Source organism: Narcine bancroftii, chromosome 8 (assembly GCF_036971445.1).
Source record: "Narcine bancroftii isolate sNarBan1 chromosome 8, sNarBan1.hap1, whole genome shotgun sequence".
NCBI classification, from domain to species: Eukaryota; Metazoa; Chordata; class Chondrichthyes; order Torpediniformes; family Narcinidae; genus Narcine; species Narcine bancroftii.
Genome location: NC_091476.1, coordinates 44,556,758 through 44,578,695, shown reverse-complemented (window position 1 = coordinate 44,578,695; position 21,938 = coordinate 44,556,758). Strand labels below are relative to the sequence as shown.

Sequence of the window (21,938 nt, the reverse complement as noted above, 5' to 3'; positions counted from 1 at the left end):
TAGCATTCCCACCACCTTGTAGGAATCCCTGACTCATGACCACTTGTGGGCTAGGGCAAGAAATAAACTGCTGGAGGAACACTGAGCGTCAGTGGGGGGAAAAGTTGTCAGCATTTCAGGTTGAAACCCTTTATCAAGACTGATTGTTGAGAGGGATAGCCAGTCTAAGGAGGAGTGGATGGGAGGGGTAAAACAGTTGGGGATTGATAAATCAGGGAGGGAGGCAGGATGATAGACAGATGGGGAGGTGAGGGCTGGACTTGGAAAACAGGCAGGTGATGCCAGAGAAAGAGAGGAAAAAACGTGAACGCGGAGATGACTAGTGGAGGGTAATAAGTAAGAACAAAGGTTACCAGTGGGCTGGAAGACGTAGAACATTACAGTACAGGCTCTTCAACCCACAAGGTTGTGCTGACTTACGTCAACCTACTCCATAGCAATCTAATTTTTCCCTACTTCACACTCATAATCCTCTTTTTCTTGCCTCCATCTCGTATCTCAGGGTTTGGGATTGACAATCTCCTAAATTAGGTGGAAGCACACAGAATCTGAGTGTAATAGCTGAAGGAGCCTGCTGCCTCGCAACCAACTACTCACCCTATCCATGTAGCATCTCCTCTTTCACCTGTCATGGAACCTGCAGGCATCACACTGGCATCTGCTGCCTAGCAAGCCACAGAACTGGAGTGTCAGCAGGACATCCTGAGGGACTTGCTCAGAGGAAGAAAAGAGTTGCACAGCAGAAGGAATGGAGTGCATAAAAGGTGCAACAGTTTGTCCGGTTACAGGAGAAGCTAGAAGACCTGTGATCTGTCCTTCCTTCCTGCCCAACATTAGTGGGGCATGGCTTGGCTCTCTTTGACAACACTTGTAGGACTTCATGTTTGTTTACTGTCACATGTCACAGTGAGAAAGTTCCTTTTGTGAGTTGTCCACTTGGTGAACATGTACAGAGTTACTGAGAGAGATCAGTTACACTATTCCTGAATTGCATCATTTCCAGTGTTTGTTGGGTGTTATTGAATAAAGATGATTTTTAACGTGCTTTTTAAAATCTCTCCAGACTTCCAAAAGGAATTGAAATTGGCTGCTTTCTCACAGGAACACTCACCCTTTCGAAAACTGAGATGGGCAAAAAAGCTGTAAGTACTGTTATTTACTGTAGTAAATATTTACTGTAGTCGTGTGGGCAGTGCACAACTGATACTTCTTTGATCTGTGTGGTATGTTTGTTTCTTCATTGGAGTTATCAATTGTTTTAGTAGGTTTTGCTGTATTTGGTCCAAGAGTATAGGTAGCACTTAATGGGCTGTGGTTGGGCAGCATGTTAGGGTAGTGGTTAACGCCACGCTATTTCATTGCCAGTGATCTGGGTTCGAATCTGGTGCTATCTGAAAGGAGTTTTCATGATCTCCCCTTGTCTGTATGGGTTTTCTCCAGGTGCTCTGGTTTTCTCCCACCCTCAAAAATGCACAGGGGTTGTAAGTTGATTGGGGTATTTGGGCTCGTGGGTCAGAAGGGCCTGTTACCATGCTGTCTAAATTTAAATTTTTAAAAAAGTATGTCTGAACTTCAACTCTATTTTTCTTATGCCACAACTATCACAAAGTCATCGTTTTCAATTTTCAGCTGACCACCAATATGCATAACCTCTGGAAGAAGAATTCCAGAATCCCACTTTCTTTTTGATCTGTCATTGACATCCATTCCTTCAGCTGCTGAAGCTTCACACTCCGGGACTTCCTTCCATCTGCCCCTCTCACCCCTTGACACAATTGACCATTGCCCAGGACGATGGGAAAACAAAACCCTGTACAGTTATTGTGAACAGTAAGGGAGTTCTCTCCACTCTCTGGATTGTGAAAGAAGTTTAAACACCATGAGGAGCTGTGACAGGTTAGACCACACATGTCAAACTCAGGCCCGCGGGCCAAATTTGGCCCGTGATATAATTATATTTGGCCCGCAAGATCATATCAAATATGTATTAGAGCTGGCCCGCTGGCCACCGCGACAGTATAGAGCATGCACAGCTAATACTACAAATCCCAGAATGCTTTGCAAACGCATTGGCGCCGGCCCGTCAGCCCGCTAATCACCCCCACCTCCTCTCTTTACTTTCATGACCATCTGCGATCTGTCGCCGAACTCACATGTAATAAACCCCTTACGAAAAATGGCCAAACGAAAGACAGAAAACAGGACCTTTCAAGACAGGTGGGAGGCAAACTCTGACCCCAGAGTTTGATGAACTTGCATCTAAGAAGAGATGCCAAGTATCTGGTTTAGACCCAGGTGCATCAGAGTAAATCACAGTGTAGCAAGCTAAGCTTGGATTAATATTTTCTTTGGTTAACTTTGGACTGTTCATAGTTGAAAGATTGGATTTTCATTGAAGCAAGTTGTTGTTTTTTTGACTTGTTGGCTTGTGAAAAAAAATACATTTAAAAGGAGCTTAAAGGCTATAGAGAAATATTATTTATTGAATATTTTATTTCTCATTTGTTAATGCTTCTTCTGGAAAGAGTTTAACCAAAACTATTATTAAACATTTATTTTAATAAGAAAAAGTTTAACATTACATATGTTGAAAGAAGAGAAAACATGCAGATGTTGTTGAAAATTTTCAATAAATATTTAGTTTGGCCCACGACTTAGTCCAAATTTTTAATTTTGGCCCTCTGTGAATTTGAGTTTGACACCCCTGGGTTAGACAGTCAGATTCGTTTTCCCAGCATAAAAACGTCACAGGATATTGGAGGGCAAGCAATGAAAGGGGGGGGGGAGGAGGAGTGCAAAGCATTTTTTAAACACAGAGAGGGGTGAGTACCTGGAACAGACTGCCAAGTACAGTGGCGGAAACAGATATGATAGTAGTGTTTAAGAAGCTTCTAGATGTATGCAGGGAATGAGGAAATATGTGCAGGCAAAAGTGTTTTTTAATTTAATTTAGAGATAACAGGCCCTCCCAGCCCACACCTCCAATTTATGCCCATGTGATCAATTAACCTTCTAACCCTGTGTATCTGGAGAAAACCCATGCGGTAGATTCCACCTAGGTAACTAGCGTTGCGCTAACCATGCAGCCGTAGACTTAGTTTAACATGGGTATCATGTTCAGTGCAGATGTCAAGGGCCAAAAGGGCTATGTTCTACGTGCTAACTGTTATCCCTCAACCAATGTCACTGAAATAGAATCATTGTTTCTTTGTGGGAGCTTCTTGTGTGCAAATTGGCTGTGGCATTTTGGGCATCACAACACTTGCAGTAAAAGTACTCCATAGGTTATAAAATTATTTTGTGGCATCTATGTTCATGAAATAAGCTGTAAAAATCATATCTTTATTTCTCCTTCTACCAAACTTGTGTATTTCTGTTTACTTGCTTGGAATCTGTAAGCAGGTTAATTGCTGTTGACCAGCCACTGCTGGCCACAGTCGAGGATTTTCTCTTCAGGATTAAAATCAAGTCTAATGAGGATCAGTGCTCCCTGATCTTGGAGAGGTGTACCGAATGTCCCTTTAAAAGAGTAATGTTTGCATGTAGCAGCATTTTCTGAGGTGGAAAGGCTCTTTACCTCTGCACAAGAATTGTTCCACAAACTAAACTACACAAATAATAGTTCTCCGTACAGGTGTTGAATTGCAATTATATTCCTTGTGTGTTGATGATTCATTCTGGCTGGTTGGAGGATTTGTAGCTGCAGGTGATTGCTCCATTAGGAAGTAGATTTCACAGTTCTGTTCACAGGACAGATTAATCAGCTGTGCTCTCTGCACCTGGAATTCCAGGTCAAATATTTGATGTTTCTTCAGCTTACTGAGGTGAAAGAATATTTTACTGGGTGATTTTATTTGCACTTGGAGACAGCCCAATAATTTGCATTCTGGTGGCCTTTCAACGAGAGTAATATATCAAGTCTCTTCACAGGTGTGTAGTCCAACAAAAATTTATCATCAGACCACCTAGTGAGATATAAGGATTGGAGTAAAAGGCAGTATCAAGCTAGGGGAGGGAGATGCTCAGGTTGCAAGCAGAGTATAGCAGAGCTTAGTACACAAGTAGTAGGAGGATGGCAGTGAAGTACTGAAGATAGTGGTGTCATGGCTGTTACTGAAACAACTTTCCAACATGGATCTTAGACCATGAATCCAGAGAGACAGGGTTGAATCCCACAATGGTAACTATATCATTTAAATTCAAATAATTCAATAATTGTTGAATTAGAGCCAATCACAGTAATAAAATCCATCTGGTTAAGTGTGCCCTTCAGGGAAAGAAATTCCCTGGTCTGACTTGTATAACTTGCCAGTGTGATCAAATCTGAACTGCCTCCTCAGTTGGACATTAAAAGCCAGCATTGCCACCACTGCTCACAATCTCAAATAAATAAACTTCCAAGTGTGCAGTGAGATAGGATGTGATATTCTTAGCCCCAACTGTCAATTGCGTAGACTATTGTGTGGCTTGCCTGGCGTTTGTAAACTTAGATTGAGTTTCAGACACTTTATGCCCCAATGTTAACCACTAATTTTAAAGTGTCAAGTGAAAGGTAAACACGAGACAGTACTTCTATCACCAAAATGAAACCTATGGCTGTGGGGAATGGTGGGTTGAAAGGGCTGACGCTGTTCTGTACAAATCAGTTCCATTTCCTTATCTTCTTTCATAACCTTAGATTGTTCCAAGATTCTTTTCACTTAGAACTAGGGAGTACGAGTACATGGTTCTGAGAAAATGGCGACAGATGTGAAGAAAACATTTGGCATACTTTCCTTCATCGGTGTGGGCATAGGATGTCATGTTACAGTTGTACAATAACATTGACACTCTAGAACACACATGTCAAACTCAGGCCCGCGGGCCAAATTTGGCCCGTGATATAATTATATTTGGCCCGCAAGATCATTTCAAAAATGTATTAGAGGTGGCCCGCCCTGCAGCGAGAGCCGACGCTGTTTTTTGGTAATGTCACCCCCACCATCCTCCCCCTTCATTGCACATCCTTCCCCATTGTAACACGAGAAATTGTAACACGAGAAGTCTGTCGATGTCATCAGCCAGCAAACCAGTTGGAAGGCTCCCCGCACAACCAGTCACTTCTTCCACCTGTCGAGCAGTGCGGCGGATGGGCGAGCGCCTGTGATTTACTGTCGGCGCGACGGGCATGGCAGGCTGCGCACGGCCGCCGGGCAGCGCGAGCCCCGCGCGACTGGCACCGGACGGCCCTTCCACAGCGCGAGCGCACTTCTCCCGGTCGCCACGGCCTTCAGCGCTTGCACCCGCGCGGACCCCAGGGATGGCTGGTTCGGCCCTGCACGTGAAGAGAGAGATGGTGGCTGTCCGCAAAGGCTGATCGGCAGCGCGCTGGGCCTGAGTGGGTGGGTAAGCAGGGGTGGGCAGAGGGTGTAGGTGAGGAGTAATGGGCAGGGGAAGTTATGGTGGTGCGAGGGGCAGTTAAAGGGAGGGATGAGTAGAAGGAGGGGTGGATAGGGAAGAGGTAAAAGGGGAGGGGCAGGGCAAGTAGGCGAGAGGTGATTAGAGGGTGAGAAATGGGTAGAGGGAGGAACAGGTTGAGGGGAGAGGCAGTAGAGGGGCGTGTATAGGATGGGGTGGGTAGAGGAGGCAGAGCGAGTGGAGTGAGGGGTGAGTAGAGGTTGGGTAAAGGACTGGTCAGGTAGAGGGATGGTGGGTCAAGGGTGAATAGAGGCCTAGAGCCTGAGGGTGAGCAGGAAATGCTGAGTCCTGATGCAGGCCAAAATGGACAAAGCCTGTGAATGCTGACTACATCTCCACAGGGACCAAATATGTTTCCCTCAGGTCAAGCAAAGGGTGAACTTGAGCTACCTACTCCTGACCTGTAACATTATCCTCCTAAAGTTATATCCTAAAGTTTAACATTACATATGTTGAAAGAAGAGAAAACATGCAGATGTTGTCGAAAATTTTCAATAAATATTTAGTTCGGCCCTCGACTTAGTCCAAGTTTTTAATTTTGGCCCCCCGTGAATTTGAGTTTGACACCCCTGCTCTAGAAGAAATAAAGTCCTAACCTGTTTAATCTCTCCCTGTAACTCAACTCCTGAAGACTTGGCAAAATCTTAGTAAATCTCCTCTGCACTCTTTCAATTTTATTGATATCCTTCCTGTAGTTAGGCAACCAGAACTCCACACAATATTCCAAATTTGCCCTCATCAATGTCTTAAGCAACTTTAAAAAAAAAATTCCAACTCCTATACTCATTACTTTGATTTATAAAGGCTAATATGCCAAAAGCTTTCTTTTCAATCCTGTCAACCTGGACTCCACCTTCAGGGAACGATGTATCTGTATTCCCAGATCTCTTTGCTCCTCCACATTCCTCAGTGCCCTACCATTTACTGTGTATATCCTATCTTGGTTTGCTCTTCCAAAATACAACACCTCGCACTTATCTCCATTAAACTCCATCTGCCATTTACTGGCCCATTCTCCCAATTAGTCCAGATCCCTCTTCAAGCTTTGAAAATCTTACACACTGTTCACTACACCTCTTTGTCTCATCAGCAAACTTGATGATCTACTTTACTGCATAAGAACCCAGATCATTGATATAGACAACAAACATCAATGGTCTCAACACAGGCACACCTCTAGTCACAGGCCTCCAGTCTGAGAACCAATCATCCACTACCACTCTCCCACACAGCCAATTTCAAATCCAGTTTTCTTCCTCTCCATGAATACCTAGCGTCTTAACCTTCTGAACTAACCATCCATATGGGACCTTGTTAAAGGCCTTACTAAAGTCCATATAGACATTATCCACAGCTTTTCTTTCATCTACCTTCTTGGTAACTTCCTCAAAAAACTTTATAAGGTTCGTTAAACGTGACCTACCACGCACAAAGCCATGCTGATGGTCCTTAATCCACCCATCTGTGTCCAAATAGCTATATATCCTGTCTCAGAAGTCCTTCCAATAATTTACCTACTATTAATGTCAGGCTCACTGGCCTATAATTTCCTGGTTTACTTTTGGAGCTTTTTTTTAAACAACGGGACATGATCTATCCTCCAATCCTCTGGCACCTCACCCATGGCTAAGGACATTTTGAATATATCTGCCAGGCCCCCTGCAATTTTTACACTAGTCTCCCTCAAGGTCCAAGGGAATATTATATCTGGCCTGGGGATTTGTCTACCTTTATTCTCTGTAAGGCGCCAAGCACGACCTCCTTAATCTCCATATGTTCCAATGCATACAATTTTCCTTCCTTCCTTATGAACTATGCCATTTTCCTGAGTAAATACTGATGCAAAAAAACTTTTTAAGATCTCAGATTTCAGGGTAATTGTCAGAGTACATACATGGCATCACATACGACCCTGAGATTCCTTTTTCCTGCGGGCACGGCAGAATTACCACTAATTGATAGAGCAAAACTAAACTATACACAGAGTAAACATGTAAACAAATAAAAGAACTGTAAACAGATAATGAATGTAAACAAACTGACTGTGCAACACAGAGAGAACAAATAAAATCAATCAATAAAGTTCACAAGTAAGAGTCCTTAAAAGAGTCTTTGGTTGACTTTGTCATTGAGGATTCTGATGGTAGAGGGGTAACAGCTGTTTCGGAACCTGGTGGTGCATGTCTTGTGGCACCTATACTTCTTTCCTGATGGCAGAGCGAGGATAGAGTGTGTGCTGGGTGGTGTGGGTCTTTGATGATTGCTGCTGCCCTCCGACAGCAGCGTTTCCTGTAGATATACTTGTTAGTGAGGAGAGTTTTGCCTATAATATCCTGGGCTATGTCCGCTATCTTTTGGAGGGCTTTATGCTCAGGGGTATTGGTGTTCCCATACCAGACCATGATGCAGCCAGTCCGTATACTTTCCACCACACCTCTGTAGAAATTTGCCGGTGTTTCTGGTGTCATACCAAACCTATGCAAACTCCTGATGAAATAGAGGCACTGACATGCTTTCTTCACTGTGCCATAGGTGTTTGGATCCAGGAAAGATCCTCTGAGATAGCGACACCCAAGAACATAATTTGCTCACTCTCCCCACCTCTGATATCCGCCAATGATCACTGGATTGTATACCTCTGGTTTTCCCCATTTTGTGAGGCTCCACTCATAGTTGACCACTCTGATCCTCTGAGGGATCAATTATGTCCATTACTATCCTTTTACTCTTAATATACTTGTAGAAAACCTTTGGATTAACTTTCACATTATCTGCAAAAGCAACCTCATGTCTCCTTTTTGCCTTCCTGACTTCCTTCTTTAGTATTTTCTTATTTTTTCTACAAGTACCTCATTTGCTTCTTGATGTGTATATGTCTCTCTTCTTCTTTACCAGATCACCAATATCCCTTGAAAGCCAAGGTGCCCTATGCCTGTATCTTTTTGCCTTTAATCCTGGTAGGAACATGTAAACTCTACACTCTCAAAATTTTGCCTTTGAAGGCCTTGTACTTACTGGACACATCCTTACCAAGAAACAACTTAGTCCAATCGACTCTTCCTAGATCCTTTCTCATTTCCACAAAAGTGGCCTTTCTCCAATTTAGAACCTCAACTCGAGGACCAGATCAATCCTTATCCATAATTAACTTGAAACTAATGACATTATGGTTAAGATCCAGAATGTTTGTCTGCACATTCCTGACCTGCCAGGTTCCTAAAAGGAGATCAAGTATTGCATCTCTCTCATTGGTACCGCTATATATTGGTTTAGAAAACTTTTCTGAACACATTTGACAAACTCCCAAATTCACAGATATTCAATTTTTTTTGAATATTTTATTTTTGTTTTTTCCATAAATATACATATCAAAATTTTCCATTTTCAAGCATATATAAAACTTTTTCTTGCAAAACACTACAACCCATTCCCCCTACCCCCTTCACAGTATAAATCTGTACACAGCCAGGGTTTACAATTAGGTTTAAAAAAAAAAGTTTTCATTGGGGAGGTCACATTTTTATAATAGTAGCATCTTTGTTTAAATATATATTTGGGCCCCTATACAATCCAAATATGGTTGTCTTATTTTTATAAATATGTCATATTTGTTCTTTAGATTGTATATGATTTTTCTCCATAAGTATACAACTGTTCAACTCTGCATTCCATTGTGCTAACTATAGAGGGAAGTTGGATTTCCTAGTGATCGCAATACATAGCACAGCTAAAGCTGTTTTTAAAAAAATTGGAATTTAGTTAGTTTCTTATTTATTTCAATGAAGTTGTCCAAAAGATAAAGCTCTGGGTCATCTGCGAAGGCCACCCCTGTTATCCTTGTTAGTATTTCAGTAATATACTGCTAGGTCTCACCTTCACACACAACCACATAGCATGTACAAACGCTCCTATTTCAGTTCCATGTCTCTAATATTTCAGATTTTGATTTATGTAGTTTCTGTGGTGTGAGGTATAATTGGTGTAGAAAATTGTACTAATAATATATAATTGATGTCATGCTATCCAAACACCAATCTGACTAGCATCTTTCCATTATTGTAACTCCTAAATCCAACTCCCATCTCTTTCGATCTCTGTAAACCAGGTTTTGCACTTTCATTTTGGAGAGCAAAGTACCTTATTAATTTTGGTGTGTTCCCCAGCCAAATCGTTCATTCCGTCACACTAATTTCAGATGGGGCCAAGTTTGGTCCCCATCTTTCTCTTAAGAATGATCTTAACTGGAGAGAGCAAAAGAATGTCCCATTAGCTACTCCTTACTTAGTTAATTGTCCAAAAGACACAAGAGATCCTTCCATATAACAATCATCAACATATTTAATTCATTGTCATACCATGAATTCAAAATTTTATTACCCTCATTCATAGGCAGTAGTATATTTTTACATAATGGTTTTTCTTCCCTGATACATTCATTTATTTCTTGCCCTATTCTAATCATATGTATTAAAATAGGATTATTCTTTTTTATGTTATTGACTTACATTCCACTTATAAATAAAGTCCTTCATTGTCTCCTCTTATTGAATTCAGTCCCATTTGAATCCATGAAGTGGGGGGGGGGGGATCTGTTTTCTTCAAAGATAATAGGAATCTTGCTTGTGCTGATAGATTATACTACTTAGACTTCTGAATTTTAAGAAGTATAATCTGAATTTTAAGTACTCCGATTTATAGTCCCATGTTAACTTTCCAGTGCAAATCTTGGTTTTTGTTATTCAATAGGAATTGTGTAATAATTGTGTAACAATTATGTAATAATTTAAAGAAATTTTTAATTAGTACAATAGGCAACAATTGAAAAAGATACTGTAGACTTAGCATTATCTTTTTTATACAATTTACTTTTCCCACTAATGTAATCGGCAGATATTTCCATTTCTGTAGAACCTTTTCTATTTTTTATAGTAGAGGGGTATAATTAAGCATATAAATTCTGTAAATTATTATCTGTCATTATTCCTAAGTATTTAATTCCATCTTTTATTCCATTTAAATCTACTCCCTTTTTGGTATCTTTTCATAATCAATATTCTGCAATGTTATTATCTCACTTTTATCCATATTTATTTTATATCCTGTTATTCTTCCATATTTTTTCTAATGTTGTTTGTAATCTTATCAAGGATCCAGCTGGGTCAGACATATATAATAGCACCTTATCAGCAAATAAACTAATTTTATGTTCTTCTTGTCCAACTTTGAAGCCCTTAATATCCTGATCCCTTCATATAATCTCCACCAGAGGTTCAATAGCTTGGATGAATAATGCTGGTGATGGGGGACACTCCTATCTACTCGATCTACTCAGGGGAAAAATAGATGACATTTGGTTATAATTTTAGCTTATGATAGTTTATATCCAATTTATTTCTTTTTGATTATATGCTATAGTATCAGCTTCTGTCTCTATTGTATTTATCATTCTGAATGACTCCTCTTCTTTAACCTGCCAAGATAACACTTCATGTGCCCGTCCTCCTAGTTCATAATATTTTTGTTTAGTTTTTATTATAATTTTTCCATTCTATATGTTTGTAGTGTATTATATTGTAACTATGTTCTCTAATATTCTATATTTTTCTTGTGTTCTTGTATCTTATGTTCTTTTTTTTTACAATTTTGTTATATCCTTTTCTAGGCCTTCTAATTCTCTCGCATAGTCTCTCTTTAAGATTTTTAGTATAAGAAATAATTTGTCCCTGCAAATAATCTTTAAGCCTATCCCATATTAGAAAACTTGTCAGTGGAGGGAAGATTGTTTTCACAAAATATTTCTATCTGTCTTTTAATAAATTCACAAAAATCCTTCCTTTCTAATAATGTAATGTTAAGGCGCCATCTGTACATACTTTCTTGCTTTTCCATTATTGTGATAGTTAGTTAATGGTGGGTAGTCTGATAAGCATCTTTCCAAATACTCCGTTTTTACCACTCTGATTTGTAACTGGGCAGATATTAAAAATAAGGTGATCCTTGTATGTGAATCATGTACCCTTGAGTAGAATGAATAGTATCTATCTAAGGGGTTGAGCCACCTCCATATATTAATTAGATTTCAATCATTCATAAATGATAGTATCAATTTTGCAGTTCTCCCCCTTGTTATTGTTCTCACTGATTTGTTCAATATTGGATCTAAGCAGAAATTAAAATCTTCTCCAATCAATATATTTTGCCTTCCCCCTGCAGTTTTTAAAAAAGATATCCTTCATAAATACTTCATTGTCATAATTTGGGGTGTAAATATTCATAAATGTCCATGATTCTGCATAAATTTTACAGTGTACCCTTGATCAGTTAATGTCTCTTCTATTATTATTGGTATATTTCTTTTAATTAAAATTGCTACACCTCTTCCTTTTGATTCAAATGAGGATGATAATTACTTGCCCCACCCAACCTCTTTTTAATTTTGCATGTTCCAATTTGATGTGTTTCTTGTAAAAATACTATATCTGCCTTTAATTTTTTTAGGTATGCCAAGACCTGTTTTCTCTGCTTGACCCATTCTCTCCATCAGGTCTTCAACAATCTTTTATTTTGGTCATTTTCTCCATCATATCTCTCATCACCATCTCAACACATGAATCGGTTACACAAATTCTCCATTTTACAGAATGATGCTCTGCTCTTGACCCGACTCCCCAGCTTTGCCGGTCCTGTCGCCATTTTTCAATGCTCCCTTTTGAACTTGCGCCAAATGTTCCCGGTTGAACAAAAGCTTCTTCCGCTTTTGTTCCGGGCTGCCTTGGCTTCTTCATCCTAGCTTTAACCATTTTTGATGAAGGAAATCTTGATTTTCAAGTTTTGATTATCTATTTAGTACTCTTCATGGAGAGCTCAACCAAAACATGTCTGTCTAAGTCCTTTGCATGGCCACACCTCCTCAGATATTCAAATTCTTGACTATCACTCCTGTTGCTGAATCTCGTTAATTTGAAGTTCTGCTCAGTCTGTGGATTGGAAGTTGAATAAAACCATTAGATATAGGAGCAGAAGTAAGCCATTCAGCCCATCAAGCCTGTTCTGCTATTCCATCATGATGTGATCCATTCTCCCACCCAGCCCAACTCTGCTGTGTTCTCCCCATAACCTTTGATGTCCTGATTATTCTGATATGTATCAATCTCTCCTTAAGTACACCCAATGACCTAGCCTCCACAGCTGTCAGTGGTTCACCACTCTGGCTCAAGAAATTCCTCCGCAACTCTGTTTTAAATGGGTGCCTTTCAATCCTAAAGTTGTGCCACCTTGTCCTTGACTCCTCTACCATGGGATATAACTTTTCCACCTCTACTCTGTCCAGGCCTTTCAAGAATCAAAATGTTCCTATGAGGTCCTCCCCTCATTCTGAACTCCAAGGAATATAGTCTCAAGAGCCATCATACAATGGTTACTCTTTTTCATTGGTGGTCTTACAATCCATTAAGCCTCTGTGCACATTTTGAGCTGAGTTACAGCAAATATAAGCAGTGGTTATCATGCATACTAATTGTGCAATTATTTTCAGGACGTGCACACTGTGTTCTACCATATGATAGCTCCTCCAAACAAGATAAAGAATGAAAACAAAGACAAGCCAAGCAAAGACAAAGAAAAAAGCTCAAAGGAGATGTTCGAGGAGGCTTTAAGAGACCTCAAGATACAGTGGTTGCCGAAGTATGTCGTATAAATTCAGGCTATCAAAGCAATTCTATTATAGCTGAGGTTAGCTGATCCATAGATTGTTGTGAAGGTGGGAGCATAATACCTCAATGTTCTTCCTTCAGGATGAATCCATGTCAGGGGTGTAAGGTAGGGTTTAATTCTTCTCTGGTCATGTTAGTGGCAAGGTAGCTTAGTCTGTGATGTGGCTGAGTTAGGTTCTCATTGGTGGGGCAATTTTAGAAAATTAAATGCTGCAAAAATCAAGAATTACAGCTTCTTGTAGTGTCTAGAATTGACCATTTCCCCATTGTTACAGCATTTTATTTCTCTCCATAATTAATTGGATGTATTTAGAAGAGTGAAGTTTGCATATTAGATATAGCAGGCAGTCAAGAAGGTAATTGTTGGCCTTTATTGTAAATAGGGAGTTCCTGTGAGAATTGGCATCTTGTTGTCTGATATGACACTTTGAATGCCAGAAGCAATTAAGATTGGAAAACAAGAATAATTTTTGAATGGTGTTAAACCACTTAATGCTGGTGTTGGGAGTGATCTTGTTTTCAGAGTGTTATTCAGTACAAAAATAGGCCTTTCGGCCCAACTTATCCATGCTGACCAAGGCATCTTCCGCAGCGAATTCCTTTTGCTTGCATTTGTCCCATATCTAAACCTTTCCTATTCATGTAGCTGTTCAAATTGTTTTAAGCATTGTAAGTGTTCCCATTTCTTACCCATTTCTACTACTACTTCTATCCTGGTTCATGATAATCTGAAAGTTAATGTGTCTATACAGCCAGCATTTGGGAAGGTAAATAGTAAGGTAATTGTGGGGGGCATGCAGCACAAAAACAGGGAAGGCACCAGCAAGTATGGGTGGCTTTAGGAAGACACACCTTGAGAACCAACTCCAGGTTTCATCTCTCGAAGGAAAGATATATTTGCCTTACATAGGGCAGCACTGGTGCTTCTAAGTTGCCTGGATTGATTCCTGGAATAAGAAGATTGTCCAGTAAGGAGAGTGAGAGTGGGCCCAGATATTTTGGAGCTTGGACAAATGAAAGGTGACTGTTGGAAAGAATAACATTTTGAGAACTCCTAAAAGGATAGCAAGTGAAATGTGGTAAGGAGGGCATCACCTCAAGGTGAAGATCAAGGACTGGAGATATCTCAATACATTGTGTTTGAAATTCCCTGTCCTAAGGAGCTCTGGATGTTCATCGTTCCCAGTGTATTCAAAGCTGGAAGTGATGAGGGAATCAAGAGAAATGTGGGGATATGAGGGAAGATGGAAGTGAATTGAAAGTCCAGCAAGATTAAGTTTTGAAGTTGGGTTTACTCCTGTTGCTGTTTCGTCAATTAAACATTCTCTTTAATCTTTATTCCTTTTTGATTTTTATTTGTTCTTTAAACACCTGAAAATTAGTAGTTCACACTTAAAGAACCACCCTGACCTTTTTTCTCAAGGCCTCTCTCTTCCATTCCATTACTTCTGCTGCAGACAGTAGCTGGAGGAACTCGGCAAAATCAGATAGCACCATGGGTTGAAATGGTCACTCAACACTTTGGGTCTGGGTTTGACAAATGATCCCAGCTCAAAGCAGTGACTGACTATTTCTACCCAGGGATGCTGTCTGACCTACTGAGTTCCTCCAACTATGCTTTGTCTGCTCAAGATTCCAGCATCTGGAGGCTTTTAACTTCTCCATCACTTCTTCTTTGGAACTCAAAGCTTTCTGCAACTTGACTTAGTCCTACTAATTACATGCCAAGATTAATTATGATTTTCTTCTCATAGATTGGATCTGCATGAAGAATTGATATCGATGTACCCTGAACACTTGCCATTGCATATTGCTATCCTCACTAGCCTCGATTCTGGAAAGGTGCGTTTTCCTTACCTGTAATAATAGAACCAAAAGTCTTGATTCTTATGTGTTCTTGTATTTAAAGGGAAGGGAAGGATATCGGTCAAGTGCAAGCATGAGAGTTTTAGTTTGACGTGGCCATCGTGTTCGGCACAGACACATGGGCTAAAGGGCCTGTTCATCTGTTCTAGGCTTAGTCATGCTTTCCGATTCATTTCAAGCAGTTGTAGTACAGTATACATTTAAGATGATTTCACAAATGCAGCACCATCTAGATCCTCACTCTTAACCATCCAGTAGGACAAGGATAGCAGACGCCTCCTAGTTTTTAATAGGATAACTTGTTCTTAACACTAGTTCAATGAATTGTATCTCACTCTCCTGTGGCATTCCTTTCCGTGTTTATGGGGCAGAATCCTGTGACCATGCCAAGTGGCATTTTGAAGGTGCCTTCAATGTACAATGAATGAATGAAACTTCTCAAGAGCATTTTAGAACGAATAGTAACTGCTAACTAGCTCTTTTAGATATTGTATGGAAAATTCCTTCAACATGGGATTGCAATGCCCGCCATAGAATTGGTTCATCGTGCAAGCTATGCAGTCCATTACTTTTCCAAAGACACTCAAAGTTGAATCCATTTACTTGATTAAAACTGGGTTTATGTCAGAAAGCTTCATACAGGAGGCAAGTTTTTTGGAGGAAATTGGGGAGCACTAGTTTTAAGTGATGATCCAACTACCTCCATTATTGCTTTTTTGCTCAGAATCAGAATTTATTGTCATGAAATTCATTGTTTCTCAGAAGCATCACAGGTGAAAAATGGCTCTGAATTACAATTTATATTAAAAAAAAATTTGTGTCTGTGGTTCATTGCCCATTGAGATATCTGATGGTGGAGGGGATGCTGGAAGTTTTATTGTCTTCATTGCTACTCCTGCACTTTGTGGGCTGTAAACCTGATGTTGCTTCCCAAGCTCTAAGGTTGTTTATTACCACTTTATGTTTTATATTAATTCAATGTTTTTTTTTTAAATTGAAGCCACAGATCACCTGCGAACCTTGAACAGCAATATTGTGGCCAATTCTGGGCCCCAAACTTCAGCAAGGTTACCATGTGCAGAGAAACTTTAGGGCCTTTCAGGTGGACCCTCCGCCTTGAGGGCAGCGGCTGGAGTAGAGCTTAACCTGCAGACTCACCTTTCACGTGGCAGCCCTAAAAGGCTGCTGCAGCGTTGCCTGGTCCACCTGAAAGGGTCTATTCTTATGCGCCTCTGGATCTGATGGAGGCAGGACGATTGGTGCCACAGCAGCATAGCAATGGCCGTCTTCCCTACCCATAATCCCCCACACAGGTGGAACTGCTCTGTGTTTCCAACACAGTTCCAGTGAGCAGCAGAGTGTGGCCCGGGTGCAGGAGCGGCCAGCTGGGCTGTGACAGCCTACACCAGCCGCCCCCTGACACCCCCCGCCGACCACCCTGCCCCGACATTCCCCTGCCAGCCGCCCCTGACCTGATGACCCCCACCGACCTCCCCTCCCCAGTAGGACAGAGTCTTTCAGGCAGCGGGGCAGGGGACAGCTGTCAGGCAGTGGAGCAGGGGACGGCTGTCAGGCAGCGGGGCAGGGGACGGCTATCAGGCAGCGGGGCGGGGGGACCGCTGTCAGGCAGCAGGGAGTTGGGTCGCTGGCTGGTAGAGTCATCAGCCCGCCCCCAGGCAGCCGCTTACAGCAGCTACACATTCAGGTGCCTCGGCAGAGCCCGGCATTCCGCCGATTATCCCTCCCGGAGGAGGGCTGGTGTCAGTGCCTCAGAGGTGCTTTTGGAGCATTCAGCTGAGTACTTCCTTCGCCACATGGGAGGAGAATATGTGGCTTTACAATAGGTTGTTCAGGCCACCTGAAAGGGTCTCTTAACAGAAGGTCTCTTGGAATGATGAGTTTCAGGAGGAGCTGAACATTCTCTTATTTGGAGGGAAGGTTCAGGGTAAATTTAATGGTGTTTTTTAAAAAAAATTATTATTTTGGTAAGAATAGGATAAGTTGTTTAGTAACTTGGATTTTTGATTGTTTTAAAATGCATCGCCTCAAGAGGGGCAATGAAAGCAGATTCAAAGGTAATTTTCAAAAAGGGATTGGATAACTACTTGAATTTTCAGAGGTGTTAGAATAGAGGACTGTGGGATTATAGTTTTGTCAGAGAGCTGCCACAGGTATGATGAACTGAATGGCATCTCTCAGCGCTCTACGATTTTATGGTTCATTGGGATTTGAGTATCACTTGTAAGCTCCACGTTTTTTGCTGTGAGAAGTTAGTGATGTCTGCTTTGTGGTAATTTAACAGAACTACGCATCTAGATGTTATTCGTAGGGTAATTAAGATTCACTCAAGCTGGGGTTTGTTTGGACTTTTATTAGTACAATTACTTCTGTTATACATTCAGCTGAATTTGAATTCTTAAATTACTCTGCTGGGCTTTCCATGAACTCTGTTGGCATGTTGGTTTCTCTTCCCAGGAAAGGTTGAAGAGACTGAATGAAATTATTCAAGCAGCAAACGTGGTTATCTCGCACATTGACCAAAATGCCTTGGTGACCTATTTGGCCATGAAGACTGACCCAAGACCAGATGCTGCCTCTATCAAAAGGTACTTGCACAATGTGTATGCGCTCACTCACCCAAGTCGATTCCTTGTTTGTGATATTTATAAATGAATGGACAGTAATGTCGGTAAGTCGCTTAGGAATTTGAAAGCATGGAGATTTACAAGGCACATGTGCTTTTACACAGAGAGTGAGAGTAGCCTAGAATGTGCTGCCAGGGGAAGTGATGGAAGCGGATATGATAGCAGAGTTTCAGAAGCATTTAGACACCTGACCAGTCAGGAATGAAGGATACGGACCTCTTGCAGCGTATGTAGAATTTCACTTGGCATCCTGGTTCATGTGGGCATCATGGGCCAAAGTGCTTGTGTCATCCAGAACTGACCTATATTCTGTTCTACAGTCAAATGTATGATAAAGGCTGTAAATTAGAGTAGCTGGGGCACTGAATTTCTCGCATCAATGTGGTCCAGTGCCCCATGCCTGGACACTTCTTCCTGTCCATCACTCTTGCAGCACACTCCACAAAAACCTCTGGGAGAGGTAGGATGTCACATGCAACTATTAATTTCCTTATCCCTATCCACTATTGCTGACTAGGTCAGGTGCTAGCTGTACTCCTAACACCCTTACAATAAAACTCACTGAAGTTTTGAAAATGAAAAAAAAAACTTAATTGAACTTTGTAAAGTTTTTTGAGATAAATGCTATTTCCTCTGAATTGGAGAACGTAGTCGAGTTGTAGAGTTGTCTCAGGGTAAGAGATAAGATGAAAAGCTGATTTTGAAGCTTTGAATCTTTGATATTCTTTACCTAAGTTCACTTTGATTTTCTGTTGTGGATTATATTTGAGATCGGAGATCAATAAATGTGTAGACCTTAAAGGGAATCAAGGGATGTTGGGATAGAGTGGGAAAGTGGAGTGAGCTAGCAGAAGAATGAATGGGAGTAGTTTGTGATGTGCCCCTGCTTCTGGTCCTTTGTCTATACAAGCAGATGTCTCTGTTAATATTGCAACAGTGACATCTGCAGGGAATTGGTGATGGCAAGAAATCCATAATTTTTTTTACCGATTCTCATAATTGCACTTATTTGTCTTATAAATGTATTGCTTGTTCTGCATTGATATTTTATATGATCTCAGAAACCTTGTATTCTTTCCTTGATGAGAGTCTTTAACATTCCCCTTCTCTATTTAACACTAACATATAAACACCTTTAATTTTATTCAGGCTGTGCATTATTCTGATCCTTTGGCACATGGCCTTGAGAATGATATCGATGTTCTCTCCTTCTGTGTCCACATATATTTATTTTGGCACACACTGTTTACAAGGTTTTGATTCACAAGAGACTTCAGACACTGGAATGTGGAGCAAAAGAAAGTTCTGCAAGGAGTGAGTGTGTTGAGGTGTGTGGGGTGGGGAAGGAATTGTCAAGACCATGCATCAAGATAAGAAGAGAGGGAAAATAGCCAGTATAAAGGGGAGAGAGGGAGGGAAGAGAAGGGCCAGTCTGTAATAGGTGGGCTGAGGAGGGGTGAAGCATAATAGACACATGAAGCCAACTGAGGGAGGGGTTGAGTTGGGTGTGCTAGGTGGAAGTAGACAAGGGGTTAAAAAGGCAAATGGAACCAGGTGAGTGGGGGGGGGGGGGGTGGGGAAGGGGAGTTGGATGCTGGAGGCTGCTGAGTGGGAACACAAAGGCTACTGATATGCTGGAATCTTAAACTGATAATGGGAACGGTAATGGGAGTGAAACCAGATAGGAGAGGGGATGCATTGGGTGGAGTGTGTGGCTGCTAAGTGGATGAAACCAGGAGATGGAGGGTGAAATGAATGATGGGGACTGGATAAGGAGGGCTTGGGTAACGTAACAAAAATGGGAGGACTGAAGATGGATTCGAATAAAAAGGAGAAGAAACACACGAGGCAAGGGTTACCTGAAATTGAAAAATTCAGTTTTCAAGTCATTAAATTGTTAGAACCTTGGTGGAATATGAGATGTATAAGGGCAGTCAAAACCTTGGTTGAGAAGAGGTTGACATAAAGAAAGGCGAGATTCCAGAACTTGCAAGTGGTTAAAACTAGAGCTTTCCAAGCTGTCTGCAACTGAGGATTGAAGAAATTTAAGGGTGCTGAAGCTGGAGGAGGTTTTGGGCTGGGAAGGAGCTTGATCCATGCAGCCATGTGTGATTATTGACCTCCAAAGAGATGGAGCAGGCTCAGGTTGAGAAGCATATATATATTAACCTGATTACTTGTTGATTTGTTCTTGAAAACATTAACTGCAACAAATGGTTTTGGAGCTTAAACTATCTTACCTGTTTCAGTGAGATGGAAAAGCAAAGGTCAGCATTAATCGAAGGCCTCTGTCTGAAAGGATGTGCACTCGCTGATATGTTTCTCCAATCCCAGTCACAAAATGAAGAGGGTTCAAGCAAATCAGTCAGTCAGTATGAAGATGAGGCCTGTGATGTATCCCAGAGCCTGATGGAGACTTTCCATGATGTCCAGAAGTGGGTTGATCTCACTGACAGTAAGGTAAGCAAACTGGGCATTTATCCTGTCAAGCTATGTGTTTCAAAGTGCTTATTCCTCTAAACCTCATAAATATAGGCCCATCCAACTAAATAACTCCCTTGTTAATTGAATCTGTCTGGAGAATTTGTGCTAACTAGTTGCAGGTAAACCCTTACTTTGGTTTAAAGACAGCAAGAAGCTGCAGAGGGTTGAGAATGTAGTTCAGAGCATAACACATCACCTCCCCAAATCATCTCCATCTATACCTCTCACTACTTTTGAAAAGCAGCCAACCTATTAGACTCTTCCTACCCCACCCATATTATCGTCACCACATGACCCCTGTCAGGAGGAAGATTCACAAATGTGAAATGACATATTACCAGATTTAAGGACAGTTTCTTTTCTACCATTAACAAGATTCCTGAATGAGCCTCACATGAGTAAATTTGTGTTGTCTTTGCTCCGTACTAATTAATTTCTCTGTAACCCTCCACTTCTGTAGTATGTCCTACTTGCATATATATTAAATGTCTAGCTGGACATTTTACAAAACAAACTTTATCAGTGTATCATGGTAAATGTGACATTTAATTTTTTAAATTTAGAGATACAGCACAATAACAAGACCTTCCAACTCATGAGCCCATTTCTGCCCATATACAATAAACCTACAAAACCCATGAGTTTGGAGGGTGGGAGGAAACTGGAGCACCTGGAGGAAACCCACACAGATAAGGGGAGAACGTGCAAGCTCCTTACAGACAGCGCTGGATTCAAACCAAGGTCACTGGCGCCATAAGAGCATTGTGCTAACTGCTGCCTTAAGCGAGACCAGAGCTACCCAAAACCCTGATGCAACATTTAAAGAAGCCATTTCAGCCCATTTAGTCTGTGCTAACTCACAGAGCCATCCCATTCCCCTTTAGTTTTTCTGTACCCAATCCTTACTTATTCCTCTCAGTTCCCCCTACCCCCAGATTCTAACATTTACCTACACAATAGTGGCCAATTAAGCACATCCCTGAAATGTGGGAGGAAACTAGAGCAACCAGGGGAACATACAAAATCCACGCAATTACTGCAAGACCAGCAGTCTCCGAGATTTTGCTGACCCATATCCTGTCCCATGTTCCTGCCTTTGTTACACACCTATTGATTTCCTTGCCCAACAAGTGTTTCCTATTCTGCTTCCTCAAGGACATTTCCCTTCTCCCAAATATCCACAACCTTCAGGAGACTTTGAGAATTCACTATCCTGCAGTCTGCTCACGTTCAGTGAGGAACGTTGATGCTTTAATGTTGTCAGCCGACTGTTGAGCTGTCTCTTGATCTGCAGCATATTCTCGGTTACTATAGCAACTTTGCTTATTATTTTTGTGTGTATGTGCTGGATTACCATAGCAACACATTGCCTCCTTGGGTGCCAGATATGTTTTATGTTGGCGCAACATCACACACTCTTTAGCAGCATCCTTCCCGCACATCAGATGCAGATAACTATTCAGGAGAAACAGCACAGAAATACTATGTTGTATCCCAAATTCTAATCAATTTAATGGTGTATGTTTGTATACATCAATACATACAAACACATTTTTTTGTGTGTATATCTATATGTACCTCTATATATCCATATTTCTATACACTATATATATATAGTTAGATATATATTTATGTGTGTGAGCAAGAAATACATACATATTTATGATACATGATATGTATATAATATACATCATAGATATTATTTATATAGATATATTTGTCTATTTATTTATTTGCTATGTGTGAGTAATAAACTTGAACATATCTGGGGCAG

General features: G+C 41.0%; 1 protein-coding gene and 1 long non-coding RNA gene across 2 annotated transcripts in view; one reads left to right on the top strand and one right to left on the bottom strand.

The window, feature by feature from the left end:
- Positions 1 to 21,938, top strand: part of LOC138740629 (tripeptidyl-peptidase 2-like) — a 128,386-nt gene that overhangs the window by 98,186 nt on the left and 8,262 nt on the right. The window contains exons 23-27 of the mRNA XM_069893545.1: positions 1,064 to 1,142; positions 12,992 to 13,140; positions 14,924 to 15,011; positions 17,511 to 17,641; positions 19,930 to 20,140. Coding sequence (XP_069749646.1) covers positions 1,064 to 1,142; positions 12,992 to 13,140; positions 14,924 to 15,011; positions 17,511 to 17,641; positions 19,930 to 20,140 — 658 coding nt within the window. The remainder of the gene's footprint in view (positions 1 to 1,063; positions 1,143 to 12,991; positions 13,141 to 14,923; positions 15,012 to 17,510; positions 17,642 to 19,929; positions 20,141 to 21,938) is intronic.
- On the bottom strand, positions 11,998 to 21,475 carry LOC138740631 (uncharacterized). The gene is made up of 3 exons (XR_011343080.1): positions 21,393 to 21,475; positions 19,921 to 20,129; positions 11,998 to 12,434 (listed from the first exon to the last, which is right to left on the bottom strand). It is a non-coding gene; the product is annotated as an uncharacterized lncRNA (long non-coding RNA).